General features: G+C 48.7%; 1 protein-coding gene across 5 annotated transcripts in view; it reads right to left on the reverse strand.

The window, feature by feature from the left end:
• Window positions 1-2454: 2454 nt before the first annotated feature.
• CMKLR1 (chemerin chemokine-like receptor 1) overlaps window positions 2455-17193 on the reverse strand; it is a 51242-nt gene continuing 36503 nt past the window's right edge. For 3 of the 5 annotated variants that reach the window (XM_016924114.4, XM_016924115.4, XM_024348032.3), the window contains 2 exons: window positions 8001-8076; window positions 2455-7371 (listed from right to left, as the gene is read on the reverse strand). In XM_016924114.4, coding sequence (XP_016779603.1) covers window positions 6253-7371; window positions 8001-8003 — 1122 coding nt within the window. In that variant the 5' untranslated portion in view covers window positions 8004-8076 and the 3' untranslated portion in view covers window positions 2455-6252. The remainder of the gene's footprint in view (window positions 7372-8000; window positions 8077-17193) is intronic. The other 2 variants (XM_024348033.3, XM_016924116.4) reach the window with 2 other exon arrangements.

Raw genomic sequence — 17193 nt, forward strand, 5'->3', positions numbered from 1 at the left:
TTGTGTATGGAGATAGCAATACCCCTACTGTGGAATCCTTGTTGCAAGGACTCAATGAGACAATGAAACTGAAGAGCTTGCCCAAAACTTAGACAAAGCTGAATTAGTATTTGCTATTATTACTGCTGTTGCTGTTTCTGCATCTTTGAGCACAAGGGAAGTGTTTTATAGACCTGTGCTTCTTCCTCCCTCACCAACTCTCATCTTGCCCCCACCTGTCTATTGACTAGATATCTAGAGCAGTAGCTGCCTGACTTGTCTGGGGGTATCCCCATATCCCAGGGGGAGAGACTTCTGGAAGATTCCCCAGGACAGAACTCAGGTGACCCCCAAGGTCAAACCCCAAGTCCAAGTGCTTGGCATCTCATCTGTATAAAGTCCCCACAGCACAACCTGCAATTGCAGCATTAACATGCCTCTGTTCCTCTTAGGTTAATATATGTATTATTTATAGGGCTTTATTATGTGTTCAGAGGGCTCCCCTGAGAAATATAATTGTGCATTGGGAGGTACATTTGAATAATATTTACAATTAATTTCAGACAATAAAGCAATGCACCGAGGCCTCTGTGTAGCAGAAATGGGCCCTGGGTTGGTTTCCCACTAACCACTCCCCTGAGAAAGCTTGGGTAGCTTTTAAATATCTTTCCAATAGTCCATTTCTCTCCAGCATCGCCTCTGTTTCCCCAGTCCAGATTCCACCATGGCTCATCTGAGGCTGCAGTAGCCTCCGGGCTTCCCACTCTGCCCCTCTCCAACCTGTCCTCCCCAGAGCAGCTAGGGGCATTGTTCCAGCATGCAGATCTGAGCATGGCACTCCCCTGCACATGGCTGCCCCATCTCAGGGTGAAGGTCTCCCCCACTGCCTGGCCCTTCCACTCCACCCCCACCTGGTCTCACTCATCCTACACCCTCCTTGCAGCCAGCCCCCCACCCCCACTGCTTCCCGTCACTGTGAGCATTGCTCCCTCTTGCATCAATGCCACTGCCCCTGCTGTCCCCTCCACCTGGAGCACCCTCCTCCTGCACCTCCTTACCACATCCGTGCCCACCCATCTTCCACATGTCAGCTCAAGTGTCCCCTCCCCAAGGAAGTTTCCTTAGTCTTTGGACAGGATCGGATCCCTCTATAATGTGTGTGCAGGCCTGGCACCATGGCTCACGCCTGTAATCCCAGCACTTTGGACGTCTGAGGCAGGAGGATCACTTGAGCCCAGGAATTCAAGACCAGCCTGGGCAACATGGAGAAACCCTGTCTCTACAAAAAATAAAATAAAATAAAAAATACAAAAATTAGCTGGGTGTGATGGCATGTGCTTGAGGTTCCAGCTACTCCGGAGGCTGAGATGGGAGGATCACCTGAGCCCAGGGAGGTCAAGGCTAAAGTGATCGTGCCATAGCATTCCAGCCTGGGCAACAGAGAAAATATTTCCTGGGGTTGTTTCCCATTGGGGGAAGTGTATAATTTTGATTATTGGCTGTCTCTCTCATAAGTCAATGAATGAGCTCAGGAGGACAGAGGCTGTGTACGTCTTGATCATCTCTCTGTATATAGTGCCTACCACAGAATTAGCCAAAGAGTAGCTGTTAAATACATTTTAATGGAATGGATGAATGGGTGGATAGATAAATGGTTATGTAAGTGAATGGGTGAGTGGATGGATGGCTAGGCGAATGTTGAGATGAATGGCTGGGTGAGTGGATGTCGGAGTCAATGGGTAAGTGGGTGGATGAGTGGATGTTGGGGTGGATGGGTGAGCTCATCTTGGGATAATGGGTGGGTGGATGGGTGAATGGATCTTGCGGTGAATGAGTGGGTGAATGGGTGGGTGGATGTGTGGGTGGATATTAAAGTGAATGGATGGTGGATGTGTGAGTGGATATTGGGGTGAATAGATGGTTGGATAGGTGGGTGGATCTTGGGGTGAATGAGTGGGTGAATGGGTGGGTGGATGGGTGGGTGAATCTTGGGGTGAATGGGTGGATGGGTAGATCTTGGAGTGAATGGGTGGGTGGATAGGTGGGTGGATGTTAGGGTGAATGGGTTGGTGAAAAGGTGAATGGATGAATGTGTCATAGGAGCATCTGTCCTTGGGCCACCTGATGCAGTGCCAAAGAGTATAGACCTGGCCATGAGGAGGCCTGGCTTTATGTCCCTTATCTGCTAGGGTTTACTATATTATCTTGGGTGAGTAACTACCTCTTTCACATCCTCAGTTGCTAGAACAGCAAAATAAGTGAAAAGAATTTTTTTCAAAATGCAAATTTCTTGGAGCTCGAAGGTTTGAGAATGGCAGGTTGGGGACTTCAGGGCTTCTCCTGCTGCCCACAACATAGCTCTGTGACTTTGCACTGGCCGCCTCACCTCTCTGAGCCTCAGCTGCTGTTCTGTGAAGTAAGTGAGGAAGGCAAAAGGGAGGTGATGGCAGGAACCCCCAGAACTGAGCCACACACTCTTGCTTCAGTCTCTTTATTCGAGAGAAACTTTGTCCTCAAGGGGAAGAAGTAAGCAGACCCCCTGCTGAATTATTTCACAGTAGAAATAGTAGATTCCTCTCTGGTCCTAGATACCACCCCCAGCAGCAATTTTCCAAACCCAGGATTTGGTAACCATGGGCCTAGGGCATCCCAGCCCCAACAAGAGCATAACATGTTAGGGAGGAATGAGAGAGGGAGGCAGGGCAGGAGTTGAGGAATCACCGACCACTTTCATCCAAACCAGACACCACCTCGTTTTGCAGAGTCCTCAGGGGAAGCTCTCAAAACCTCAGTTCCCTCATCTGTGAAATGGGAGACATCTGGGCAAGATGAGTTTGAAGGTCCCTTATGGTTTTCACGATTGGATTCTATCTTCTCCCACCCATCCAGGCTCCCAACCCCACCAGAGCTGACTCTGGGGTCAAATTTGAGCCAATCCCCTCCCTTTGTCAGTGCCCAGTTTCCTCACCCCTTCTGAACCTTGCTGCCAGAATCTCTGTGCCTCTTCTCTGGAGAAGGACCCAGAGAACCTGCAGGGCTCTGTGCGCTCTGGGAATTATCTAAGGCTGGCAAAGGCATCCCGGTGCTTGAGGCCCTTCGTGTTCTTGCTCTTCCCTTCTCCCTGTCCTTGCTGGCTCAAGGGTCAGCTGGAGATGGTTCTGAAATCAAATTCCTCCCACTCTTTGGACTTCCATTCCTCTCCCCTTCTCTCTTCTTTCTTTCTTCCTTGTCTTTTCCTTCTTCTTCTCCCCACCCTCTCCTTCCAAGGGCTGAAGAAGTTGGGCATTCAGGCAGCTGACCTGATTCAAAGCCCAGCTCCATGCCTCACTAGCTGTGCAACTCTGAACTAGTGAAGTCTGTTCTTGAAACAGAAACTCACTTTCTGCACCCCCCCTCCCCCACCTTGCTATGATGGTCCCCTTCTGCCAGGGCCAATTTGAGGTTTCAGTGTTTGTGCCTGAACCATCGTAGGTGCTTCATGAATGCCAGATCCCTTTCCTTCATCATCATGCTCTGGGACCTTTCTGTCCCCTCTCCTGTCCCTCCCCTATCCTCAAACACCGTCTTCTTTTCTTTTCCCTCTACCTCTTGTCCTCACGATCCCTCAGCTCCCCCACCCCACCCAGGAGGCAGGGCTAAGTAAGGCCCCATCACTGAGTCCTGGGCCCAGAGAGAAGGCTCTGGGCACTAAGTGTGTTGGTTGCCTGTGCAGCAATGCAGGTGAGCACACTTTGCACACTGCAGGGACGATATATGCATGACCCATGGAGATGTTCACATGAAGCTGTGGGGACAAGACTGTATGGGATGTTAAGGCTGCATTTAAGTACTTGACAGGAACCTAAGTCAGAACAGGAAGACCCACAGAGCAGCCAGAAAGAGGGAGGCCAGACTCTAAGGAGGAAAACAGCCGGTTTGAATTGTGCTCCTGTTTATCAGCTTTTCCAATGACAACATGAATTCCTGCCTCCCCTATCCTGGCCTGGACTGCCAAAAGCCCAGGAAAAGCAGCATCCTACAAGCCAGGAGGGCCAAGTCGCTGACGACTGCTGCTGTGACCCGGGACAGGTCCCATCCCATCTCGTGCCTCAGTAAATGTGGGAAGAGGGGAGATGGGGGCCACTGAGCAATATTTAAAGCTCCCTTTTTGCTCTCAAACCATCTATATTCAAACTCTTCAAAGCATTCAGAGGCTCCAGCTTGGGGTCAATTCAGAGCTGCCTTGTCATAAGCATTAAGGCACAATAAGGGAAGGAACAGTTTGTCTCTTAATGAAGTGTGATTCCAAACAGCCCATGGCCTCGGGAACTCGCCCAGCGCGGGGTAGACATTGCATCTGTTCATTGCATCTTGTTGGAGAATCAGCTTAACAATGAAGGGACTTGGAAGAGAACAGAATGTGGACACTTAGGAGCCAAAGGGCCTCAGGCCCACAAGGGACTGCCTCCTGCCAGCCTTCCCTCCCCATTGCCTTGATCTCTGGAGACATAGGAGGTGGGAGCCACGGTAGGAGGCTGTTAATGGCTGTTGAGGGAGCTGGAAGCCAAGTGCATTTTCTCTGCCATGTTGCATCATTTTTGAAAACTATTTGCAAAGTTTCTTAAAGGCCATTAAGATGTTCATATTCATTTGCAGAAAAATCAATATTTATGGCAAAAATCTCCAAACTTTTTAAGTCCTTCCCAACTCTGCAGCCTCATTTGAGCCAGGCAAACTGAAGTTCAAATCCAAGCTCCGGCAGAGACTAGCTGGGTACCTTTGGGCAAGTTACTTAACCTCTCTAAGCCTCAGATTCCTCCTATGTAAAAGGGAAGTTATAACCATACCTAACTCAGGGTTGCTGTAATGATTAAATGAGAAAACATATGTAAAGTGCATAATATAAAAAGTGCTAAATAAATGTAGGCTATCAATATACTAGAATAATCTCCACAGATAAATTCCAAATAGAACAGAGTTTCTGGAGCCAGACGGAGCCAGGTTCAGATCTTAACTCTGCCACTGATTAGCTGTGTGATGCTGGGCAAGTTACTTTCCCCCTCTGGGCCTCAGCTATGTCATTTGTAAATGGGGCTATGACACTCTGTGGCCACAGGGACGTGTCAGTATTAGATGAGAAAAGCCATGCCAGGCACCTGTATCCAGGAGGTATTTGGTGTCTGCAGCTCAGAAACACAGTTCAAGGAGTCCAGCTCCAGACTCTGTCTCAAGTGACTGAGTCCTCGGACATACTCTTCTTCCCAGGGGACTCTCCGGAGTTGCTTCCCAAAGCTGCATTTTGGACCTGTCTCCAAAGGCGTTGAGGAAATTAACCAGAATGAGAAGCCCCACCACCAGTGTTTTATTCTAAGCACCTCCAGCCAGAGCTGAGTGGATTAGGAAAGGCAGAAAAAAATCCCTGTGATGGGGTGAGGGCTGCTGGTGAAGATGCCTGCCACAACCCCACCCCCAGGTAAGAGGGGCAAGGTGAGATCAGGGGCTGGCACCACCCTGACCCCCCAAATAGCTCCAGCCTAAAGCACCATCAGCCTGCGATGTTCTAGGGTGAGCTGCTCCATGCCTGCATCCTTTAAAGGTTCTTTTCTCCTTTCTCATTCCTTTGCCAAATCTCAAGTCCTCGTTGCATCCCTCACTTGTCTTGCCCTTGCAAAGAGCCCACAGGGCCTCTCAGGACCAGTTCTCTGTCTTCCTAGCTGATCCGAAAGCCAAATTCATGGCCTATGGAGTTCATGGGCTGATATGTCACCTTCCTCTCCCAGATCACCTACGCATTTCCACATACTTTAACACAGAGCAGTGACTTGAAGGTAGGGTTTTCTGGCCAGCTACTGATAATAGATATACAAGGGCCAAGTGTGATCTGCATCACACTGGGTTTGCTCTGACCCCCTCACTGCTCACACCAGGAATGGACCTTGGAGAGTGTCATTTCTGGGGCACACACAATAGGCAGCTTAATCCCACCGCCCTATGCCAATCCCAGTTCATGGCAATGCTTTTGAGAATTCTTCCTTTTTTGCTTTGAGTCAGTCAAGGCTGGCCTCCCAAGAAGCATAAATTGCTAGTCCAAGGCTGTATGGAACACAGCATGTTCTGTCCACTAGAAGAAAGGGGTTCCAGGCCCTAGATTCCCAGCATAAAACACTGTTCATCCCATGCAAAATGCAGTGAAAATTGGTGGATGCTAAAGAGGTTCTTGCCTTGATCTTCAGAAGATATATCCTTGGGTGTCCCTGGGTTGAGAGAGTCCATTGAGGGGTTCCACAGTGAGGATCAAAGCATGCCGGTCTCCCTCTCATTCATCGAAGTCCTCTCATTCATTGATGACATCTTGGTAAAGCTTCTATGGCTGGGGTAGGAAGAGTGGCCTGTATCTTCACTTAGAGCATTGACCAGGCGAGAGAAGAGGGCCACCTTGAACTTCTTGAAGTCCTGACCCATGAAAACGTACAGAATGGGGTTCATGCAGCTGTTGGCAATGGCAAGGGCAGTGGCCAGGGGCAAACCCAGGCTGAAGACAGAGCCAGGCATGGCAGTGTGGTGGAGCTCTAGGAGGTTGAGTGTGTGGTAGGGGCACCAGCAGAGGAAGAAGGTAATGATGATGGTCACAATAATCTTGAAGGGCTTCTTGGTCTTGGCCAGGCGGTTGCGCTGCAGTTTGCAGACGATGGTGAGGTAGCAAGCTGTGATGATGAGGACTGGGACCAGGAAGCCACAGAGGAAGCGGGTGACAGTCACCACCATGTGCCGGCTATACCCCACAGGGTCCATTTGGGAGTGAGTGGGCCACGAGGAAGACCCAGGTGTGGACAGGCTGAAGTTGTTGAAGCAGGATATTTTCCCATGCAGGTTGGCTGTGTCCCGGAAGACGAGAGATGGGGAACTCAAGAAGAAAGCCAGGACCCAGATGACCATGCAGGCCATGTAAGCCAGGCGAACGCTGCGGTGGTTCTGGGACCAGACAGGGAGGAGCACAGAGATGCAGCGGTCAGAGCTGATGATGGTCAGCAGGAAGACGCTGGTGAACATGTTGTGGATGAGAAGGAAGTTGCTGATCTTGCACATGGCTGTCCCGAAAACCCAGTGGTAGTCCATGGCGGCATAGGTGATGTGGATTGGGAGGAAGACGTTGAACAGGAAATCTGCCACTGCCAGGTTGAGGAACCAGACCGTGTTCACTGTCTTCTTCATCTTGAAGGTGGCAATGATGATCACCAGACCATTGCCCAGAATCCCGAGGAAGCAGACGATGCTGTAGACCACCACCAGGAAGATCCTGGTCACCCTGGCTTCCAAGGGGGATAAGTCCTCCAAAACCACAATGGAGTCTAAATAATCAGGGTATTCATCACCGTAACTGATGGAAGTGTTGTAATCTTCATCCTCCATTCTCTGCAAGAGAAGACAGGGACCATTAGAGGAACCCTAGAGTTGGCTTTAAGAGGTTGACCAATACCAGCAAGACCAACAATGTTCCCCCTGACTCTGAGCAAGTCCAGTTTTGTGATTTAACCATTTCCTTCTTTGCTATTTTATTTATTGAACAAATGCCTCTCTGGTACCTCCTACATGCCAGGCACTATTGCATTCTACACTCTCTTAATCTTCACAATAACTCAATGAGGTAGGTAGGTTATGAGCCTCAACTTACAAATGAGGAAACTGAGTCACAGAGAGCTTATGTCATTTGCCTGAAGTCCTACAGCTAGGAAAAGGCAGACCTGTGATTCGAATCCAAGCTTCAGAGTCTTTCCTTTTGACAACCATGTTTTCTGTCTGCTTGGGGCCCTGTCTTCCTCTAGAGCCTAGTGGGGGAGACAATTGTTCATCAAAAAGTCCCTCAAATAATGGGAACATTGCAATAATGCTAAGTGCAATGAAGAAGAGGTACATGGTGCTGTGAACTTGATTCCAACATGCTTCTAAAACCAAGTGGACAGCCTTGTTGTGATCCCCCTGTGCACCCAATCTGTCAGTGGTCACTGGTGCCCTTTGGAGTTCAGACCACAAGACTTCCTCACCATTCACCGTTATGTTGTCTGCAGCTCTCCAATGTGAGTCCTCAGCCAATCAGTCCCTGTACACAGCTAGAAACACCTGTAGGGAAAAAAAAAAAAAAAAGCAGCAATTGGATCCAGGTCTAAGAACCAGAGGGTTGAGTGGACCCAGCCAGAAATAAGATCTGTTGTTCTTATTCCCATTTTACAGAGAAGGAAGCAGAAGTTCAGAAAGGCTGTTATTCAGCCAAGGTTATGCAGCCAGGAAGGGATGGAGCCCCTTGAACCTAGGTCAACTGACTCTTCCCAGGTCAAGTGCTGGACTCTTCATTCTAACCACTCCCCTCTCCGAGCACATCCCTAGCTGACAGCTGGAGTTGGGCATGAGTAAAGGAAGACACAGAGGAGGCACATGGATGGCTCAATCCACTAACAGGTCAGGACTCAACTCCACTACCAGGGCAGGACCCACAAAATACTGTTTTAGGAAGTGTGAGCACAGAGAAAACAGAAGAAGACCCACACAGAGTACCTGCTATGTGCCAAGAACTTTTATTCTTTCTTGTTATTTATTCTTTCTTGGGACTTTTCCAGGCAGGTGTTATTCCTTTTGTGTTAAGAAATAGAGAGACTGAGGCTCAGAGAAAGAAGCATCATTCTTGCTCGATATTCTCTGGGCCCTATGGGAACCATGAATGAGATGCAGGCTCTGAAGCCACAGCAGTCTGGTGTGAAGACAGACACAAATATATCCACTGAGCCTCCGCTGTGCAGACAACTTAAGTGGCACTTTAAACAAGCCCCATAACAATCTTGCTGAGTATTTTTCCAGTCTATGGAAGAATAAACATATTCTGAGGAGTTTGCAAGTTTGCAAGATCTTGGAGGCAGTGATCACATGCAGGGTTCATACCTAACCCCAGACACTTATGAGCTGTGTGGCTTTGGGCAAGTGATTTCTCTTCCCTGAATCTCAGTTTTCTTATCAATAAATGGGATTTCTCACTTCACAGAGTGTATATAGGAACTAGAAGCATCAGAAATGTGGAGCATTTAGCTTGGTATTGGCACACAGTGAGCCCTCAATAAATACTAGTGATTGCATTATTGCCTAGAGGTGCACAGCTGATAAGCAGGATTTAAAACCAGGGCTCTGATACCCCAGAGCCCATGCACTTTTTTCTGCTGCTCATGATCTCCCCATCTTGTCAAATGGGCTCCAAACCAGATATTTCAGCTTCACGAGGCTGCTAATCAATGCTTTATTATAAATAACTCCAACCTTCCTGCACATAAATTCATTACTGATCCTTACCGGCTTAAGGTTATATTTTATTACATAAAAGTCATCTTTTGCTTTTATTAAATAAAAGCCACTTGGAAAATTCCATTGAGGGCTTTGCACTCAAAGGGCTCACAATCAAAGCTTGGGTGTCATCCCACTCTATGCTGGGACAATATTTCAGAAGTGCCCACCAAGGGGTTCCCAAGGGTTTTCTATGGCACTGGAATGCAGAGAGAAGATGGGGACACTGGAGCTGGCCTCCCATGACTGGAGGTAACCTGACAGGTGTGCATGACAGTAGTGGGGAATGCACATTGAGCTCTTGTGTATGCCAGGGACCATGTTAAGCCCTCAGTCCAGATGGTCTCACTTTAACCCCATGAGGGGCTACAGCAGGGCTCAGAGAGATCAGGACCCATGCCCAAGCATGCAGGCAGGGGCTGGAAGAGCTGGGATTTGAACCACATCTGCAAAGCCTGGGCTCTTAACCGTCACTCCACACTGCCCCTGAGACCATGATCTGCTCAGATTGATGACCATCACCAACCTTCCTTTTGGAAGAAATGACCAAGTTGACATTCCCTGGGCCAAACGGTGCAGGCACCAGGGATGAGGACATGGCCTTACTAGGGTCCCTTCCCAAAAGGAGCTCACAGGTATGAGACAAAGAGACAGGGTTGAGGCTGGGGCAAGACTAGAATGCCCCAAGAAGCCCAGAGGAGGGGCTGTTACCCAGCCTGGGAGTCTGAAGCTTCCTGGGGCCAATGGCATCTGAGTTGAGTTTTAAGGACAAGTATGAGTTAAGAAGGTGGAAGGCAGAGAAAGGAGGAAGGGCACGCCGGGCATCTCCCCATCTCTGACCTTCCCCTCCCTCATTGACAGTGGGCTGGGTGTGTGAGTCCCGAGAGGAGGTCGAGGAGGATCTGGGACTCAGGACTGAGTGCTTCGCACAGCATCTGCAGAGATGCAGCCTGAAGCAGATGACATCATGTCGGGCTCTCTGGCTGGGCTGGGAGCAGCTTGGGGTCAGAGGCCATGCTTTTTCATCTTAGAGCTGGGGCCAGGCTGGGCTGGTACAGAATGGTGCTGACATCCTCTGGGCATGTCCCTCCTTCCACCCCTAACTCCTCATCCTTCCAGGAATTGAGTGGATTCGTGTCCCCTGTTGGTGCATCGCCCCCACCCCAAGACGCCTTTCTCTCTGGAAGCGTAAGGGAGGCACAAGTCACAGGTTTGCTTTGAGCCTCTGCTCTGTCCTAACACACATCCCTCCTGTCCTGAGCACATTTCTGCTACCAAACCAAGCGGAAGAGCAGACTCTGGGGCCCAGCCAGACTGCCTGCATCCACATCCTGGATCTGCAGGAACTCCCCTGTGACCTTGGGCAAGTCAGTTACCTTCTTTGCAACTCAGTTGTCTTATCTGTAAAATGGGCTTGAAAATAATAGCTCCTGCCTCATAAGAAGATGGTTGTGAGGATTAAGTGCTTGGAACAGGTCCCCTTATGGGGTAAGCACTATATTGTTGTTATTGTCATTGTTATTATTTCTCAGGCTTCCACTCTTAACTCCCTTCTAAAATGGTCTTTGCCTGGGAAGGTGGGATGACGCTAGGAAGCCAGAGGACCAGTGAGTTCCTGGCCACTTGTCTCTCCAGCTGTGGGATCAAGGGCAGGTCAGAAAGGAACACAGAGGCCAGGCACGGTGGCTCATGCTTGTAATCCCAGCACTTCAGGTGGCTGAGGTGGGAGGATTACTTGAGGCCAGGAGTTTGAGACCAGCCTGGGCAACATGGTGAAACCCGGTCTCTACTAAAAATACAAAAATTAGCCAGGCATGGCAACACATGCCTGTAATCCCAGCTACTCAGGAGGCTGAGGCAGGGGAATTGCTTGAACCCAGGAGTGGAGGTTGCAGTGAGCCAAGATCAGGCCATTGCACTCCAGCCTGGACCACAGGGTGAGACTGTCTTCAAAAAAAAAAAAAAGAGGGACACAGGTAAGGATTTTGCTTCTCTAAGCTCCAATGTCGTCTCCTTTCAAGTGGGGGTAAGAACACCTCCCTCGTGTTGTTGGGAGAATCATGTGAAATGACAATGAAGCCTTTGCCAATTGTGAATTATAAAGAGCTGTAAAATTCTAGTTACCCAAATTCCTTAAATCCTCCACAACCAGGAAGCTTATGAAAAAAATATGTGTCACTGTATATACCGCTGACCCTTGAACAGTACAGGTTTTAACTGCGTGGGTCCACTTATTTGTGAATTTTCTTCTGCCTCTGCCACCCCTGAGACAGCAAAACCAACCCCTCCTCTTCCTGTTCCTCAGCCTACTCAACATGAAAACAATGAGGATGAAGACCTTTGTGGTGACCCACTTCCACTTAATAAATAGTAAATATATTCTCTCTTCCTTATGATTTTCTTAATAACATTTTCTTTTTCTCTAGCTTACTTGATTGTATGAGTACAGAATATAATACATATAACATAAAAAAATACGCGTCAATTGGCTGCATATGTTATTAACAAGACTTCTGGTCAACAGGAGGCTGTCAGTAGTTAAATTTTGGGGGAGTCAAAAGTTATATGTGGATTTTTGACTGTACAGTGAGTTGGCTCCCCTAACCCCTGACTTGTTCAAGGGTCCAGTGTACATAATATGTACATACATATAGTTAACGTTTGCTTGATCTCTCACTGTATGTGCTTTGCAAGACTCCATAATAGCCCTGTAAAAATAACTCCTATTTGCAGATGAGAAAACTGAGGTTCAGAGAGGTGAATACACTTGCCTGAGGCCACACAGCAGGGAACTCTGACTCCAGAATCTGACTTCCAAGGATCCCAAGTGAAAAGGCTGTTGGGTTCCTCCTGTTTCCCTGAGGGATTATCAGCTCTCATCCCAACCACTCTGACCTCCGTAAGCCTCAACCTTCAATCCTGATAGCCCAAACCTTTGTCACATTCCTGGTCCTGCCACAGAGCTGCCTTCTCTGAGCCACCTTCATAGATTTCCCTTCATCTCCTCCTCAAGTCCTCTGCAGTCAGTTACCACATAAAAATCACACCTGCAATGCTATGTAATTCCTAGTCAATGATGTTGCTCCCTGACTCCCTTGGGATACCCTTTATGAAGCTCTGTGCTCAGTGAGAAATACTCTGGAGGATTCAGGGTAAGGAACAATGTAGCTTCTCTTGAGGAACTGGGTTGCTTTCTCGTTCTTGATCATCCATTTTCTACAACTGATCACATTTCCCTTTTTGATGTGACCACAAGGAAGCTCAGAGTCATGTTTGTTGGTCAAAGGCACAAAAACCTCTAGTCTGCAGGTTTCTGCACTGGTTTTGGTTGGTCCTTATGTCTACATCGAATTATACTTTATATTGGTTTTACTTCCTTGTAATAACTAATAATTGATTGGGTGCACATAAGAGTCCAAACACTGTATCAAGCACTTTCATTGCATCAGCTCATGCATCTCCAACAACCTCCAGGAGTGGTACTGCTATCACTCCCATTGTAAAGGGAGGAAGTGATGCTAATGTCACAGAGTTCAGCCCGTGACAGATCCACATCTGGGTTTGCTCTGACTATGAGTCTTGCTCTTCACCACACTGCTTACTGGAAAGGAGAACACATTTACCGATGTCTGTTCACACCTTTCCTGATACACCAGGCCGTCCAGCTCCACCCTAGAGGGACACCCTCCTTGTTGCTCCACTTTTCCTAGCCCCTCAGGGAATTCACCCTCCCAGTTTTCAGGACAATCTAGCTGAGGTCTGGGACACACACACGGGGGTTACTCACCAGAGACCACATCATTCATCACAGCCCATGGAGGCAGGCCAGCCTGACACCTGTCTGCCTCCCTTTCCACCCTCAGCTGCCCAGAGAACCCAGGGGAAGCCCATTCTCCAGGCCCAGCACCAAGATTCTGCCTGAGACCCTGAACTCACACTGGATTTGGCCCCAGGGCAAAAGCCACTCCGCTCTTATCCCCCTGAGTCAGAATTCCCTAAGCCAGTCATACTGGTCCATTCCCTGGGACGGTCCCAGGAGGGCTCCAGAAGGGAATGCCAGGGAGGAGATGGCAGCACAAGGTCCACGTGTGGGCGGCAGGAGACCTGCTGTGTCACCTGAACAAGCTGCTTCTCCTGTCAGGGCCTCAGATGTGCAATCTGCAAAATGAGGGTGATAACAATACCCACCCCACATGCTGTGCAGGACTAGAATAGCTAAAGTGACAGGAATTTGTGTTTGGAGTCAGGACTGGGCAGCAGACGGTCTCGAGAACACTTTGGGCTCTGGGATGCCCTGCATATGCCTGCACCAGGTGCTCCTCCCAGCTCATCAGTCTTGGCAAGAATGTCAGAGAAAGACCCAGAAGGTCAAGGCCCCAGAGGTCTGAGAGCTGTGCTTTGTGGGAGAGGCATGAACTGGAACAACTGAAACTTCTCTTGACCAACACATTTGCTAGGTGGCAGTCTCTAAAAATCAAAATCACTTTTTTTTCAGTGTAGGAGTTTCTACTCCCTTTTAAATTCCTTCTCTAAGTCAACCTCATCCCTAGCAACCAGGTTCAGGCATCCTTTCTAGGAAGCATCCCCTCTCCTTCCTGTAGTAAGTGGAAGGATGCCCTCTGCATTCCACCCCCTGCCCCCAAATGGTGCATCCACTAGAACCTGTCAGTGTTACTTTGTTTGGGAAAAGGGTCTTTGCAGCTGAGATTAAGGTAAGGATCTCATGATGAGATCATCCGGGATTAGAGTGGGCCCCAGATTGCAGTCACCGTATAAGAGGAAAAGCAGGGGGAAGATTTCACATGGACACAGAACAGAAGGCCATGTGGGGATGGAGGCAGAGATAGGAGGGATGCTGCCCCAAGCCAAAGAACATCTGGAGCCACCAGAAGCTGGCAGAGGCAAGGAAGTATCCTCCCCTGGAGCCTTCAGAGGGAGCACGACCCTTGATTTCAGAGTTCTGGCCTCCAGAAGCATGAGAATAAATTCCTGTTGTTTTAAGCCACTCAGTTTGTGACAGTTTGTTATGGCAGCGCTGGAAAACAAATACACGCCCCATTCTGGCTCCTACAGGGTCCTGCTCACCCATGTGGGGCACATGGCATTTATGTGATTATTGCTGGCATATGCATCTGATTAGATAACAAGTTATCTGAGGACAAGAATTGGGTCTTATTCAGCTCCATTTCCTCAGACTGGAGCAGAATCCAGGCACCAGACAGGTCCTCTGGATATTGGGCTTTGTTCGGTTTCGTTTTGTTTCTCTTACACTATGGACCAGGGTGCCATGTGGCTTGAGCTTACTCACAGCATGGCAGCTTCAGGGGAGTGGGCTTGTTGCCTGGCAGCCCTGGGCTCCAGGAGCAGGTGCGCCAGGGAACACGGCCTTTTACAAGCTAACCTTGGGGGTTAGTGCTTAGAAATCACATAGGGGTCACTTCTGCCTTACTCCTTTTATAACTCTATTTTGAAATAATTACAGACTCACAAGCAATTGCAAAAGTAGTACAGAGAAGTTCCATGTACCTATCACCTAATTCCCCCAATAGTAATATCTTACGTAACTCTAGTGCATTACCCAGAATATTGTTTGATGAATGAATGAATGAATGCTTGTTTTTCTGTCTCACTGGATCTGTCTGGATATTAGAAATAATAACAGTGACATTGTTGATGCCATAGAACATAGAACAACACAACAAAGGGATTAAGGGCCCAGGATATTGCTTCCCATCCATCAGGGCTGGACTCTTGCTCCGTGACCTGTGAGCTGTGCGACCCTGGGCACATTACTTAGCCCTCTCTACAGCCTCCATTTCAATATTGGTGCAATGGGGATAATCCAAGGACCCACCTCCTAGGGCTGTTGTGAGAATTGAATAAGTGGCATTGGTGAAGCATTTGCAGCACTGCCTAGCATAAGAAAGTTCACCATTAATCATTAATAGAGTACTTCCTTTGTGCTGGACAATGAGCCAAGGAGTTTATCCCATCTCGCCCAATCCTCATGATCACCCTACAGGGTCGGGACACAATTATACGCATTTTCAGACAGGGAGGGACACAGAGGCTCAGGGGGTGAAAAAAGCCCTGCGAAGCACGTTCCATCACTGTAGAGCAGAAAGTCAATGTTGTTATTGTTGTTGTCAGTGGTGGTTCTGACCACAATCAGCATCCACCCAAGTCTTTTTTTTTTTTTTTTTTTGAGACGAAGTCTCACTCTGTTGCCAGGCTGGAGTGCAGTGGTGCGATCTCAGCTTACTGCAGCCTCTGCCTCTCGGGTTCAAGTGATTCTCTTGCCTCAGCCTCCCGAGTAGCTGGGACTACAGGCACATCCCACCACGCCCAGCTAACTTTTTGTATTTTTAGTAGAGATGGAGCTTCACCATGTTAGCCAGGATGGTCTCAATCTCCTGACCTTATAGATCCGCCCACTTTGGGCTCCCAAAGTGCTGAGATAACAGGTATGAGCCACCGTGCTCGGCCGCGTCCACCCAAGTTTTCTATCAGCACCTGGTTCTGATTCTCACTCTGTCTAGTTCCCCAGGCCTCTCCCTCTGCTGCAGACCATGTCTTACCTGAAAATGCCACCCAGGCCACCCACACAAAAAAGCCCTACTATGTAACATGTGTTCATCCTCCACCAGCCCCCAGCTCAGTGCCTGGCACATAGTAGGCACATAATAAGCACATGCTTTACTATTGCTGACATCATAATTTATTAAGCACCTACTATGTGGCAGGAGCCAAGCCCATTAGAAATGTTGTCACAGACTTTTTCCAAAACAACCTTGCAAAGGGGGTGTATCCTTCCCCCATTTTACAGACGAGGAGACTGAGGCTTTGGAAACATACAGAGCTTAATGCCCATGTTGTTGTTGTGTTATTGTTATTAGTGTTGCTATTTGTGGCTCCACTCAATTGCTCATCTTGTGTTTGGGAATCCAGCCTCCACCTCTCTGCCCTGAAGCTTAGCTCATGTGGGAGCCCAGATCCCACCATTATAATGGGCTACACACACATACACACACAGGCATGTGTGCTCACACAGACACACACATTAGAATGCACACACACACACTTCCTGCCTCCAATGGAGGAAGATATTTACAATCTCCAAACCCAAAAAGGATTGCTATCTAGCGTACTCAAGGAGCCCCTTCCTGCAAATCCAAAAAACAGCGACTCTGACAGGACAATGGGCAAATGATAGGAACAGGCAATTGACAGGAGGGAAACCCCCAAACCCAGGCATATGACAAATTGGAGATCAAAGAAATGCACATGAAAACCACAACCAGATGACATTCTACACCTTCTAGACTGTGGCAAGAACTAGAAAGCTGGACGCTTCCCAGGTTGGCCGGGTGGGAGCACAGGCACCTCATGCCATGCTGCAGGTATCTGCGAACCCTCTGCGATGGCTCCTGAGTGAATATCCAGGCAGTGCCCCACCTCCCTGCAAGGAAACACACAGGGAGGTGTCCATGTGCATCGTTTTTGGATATGTCATCTTTCCCCAGAAGCAAATCCTCAACTGACGATTCTGGCAAAAGTGATTTATTAAGGAAGCATTTCAGGAAAAACTGGTGAGGGAGTGAGGAAGTGGGAGGAGGCCAGGCAGGGGTGCAGCATCCCACAGAGTCCTACAGAGGGTGGCCTTGGCTCACACCCATCAAGGACCCTGGGAACAGTGCAGGTCACATTCCAGGAGTATTTGCATGCCTCCGCCCTGTCCTGGAGTGTGCATTCCCAGCCACTCCCAGCCTCAGGTCAGTTCAACAAAGAGCCACAGGTGCTGGCTATCAGGACCCTAATAGTGCTGTGGTACATTGAGAACATGTCTGCAAAGCAGCAACACACGTTTTGCAAGAATCCAGCCAAATAGCAAGACGCACATTGAACACATTA

The sequence above is a fragment of the Pan troglodytes genome, chromosome 10, assembly GCF_028858775.2.
Source record: "Pan troglodytes isolate AG18354 chromosome 10, NHGRI_mPanTro3-v2.0_pri, whole genome shotgun sequence".
Classification (NCBI taxonomy): domain Eukaryota; kingdom Metazoa; phylum Chordata; class Mammalia; order Primates; family Hominidae; genus Pan; species Pan troglodytes.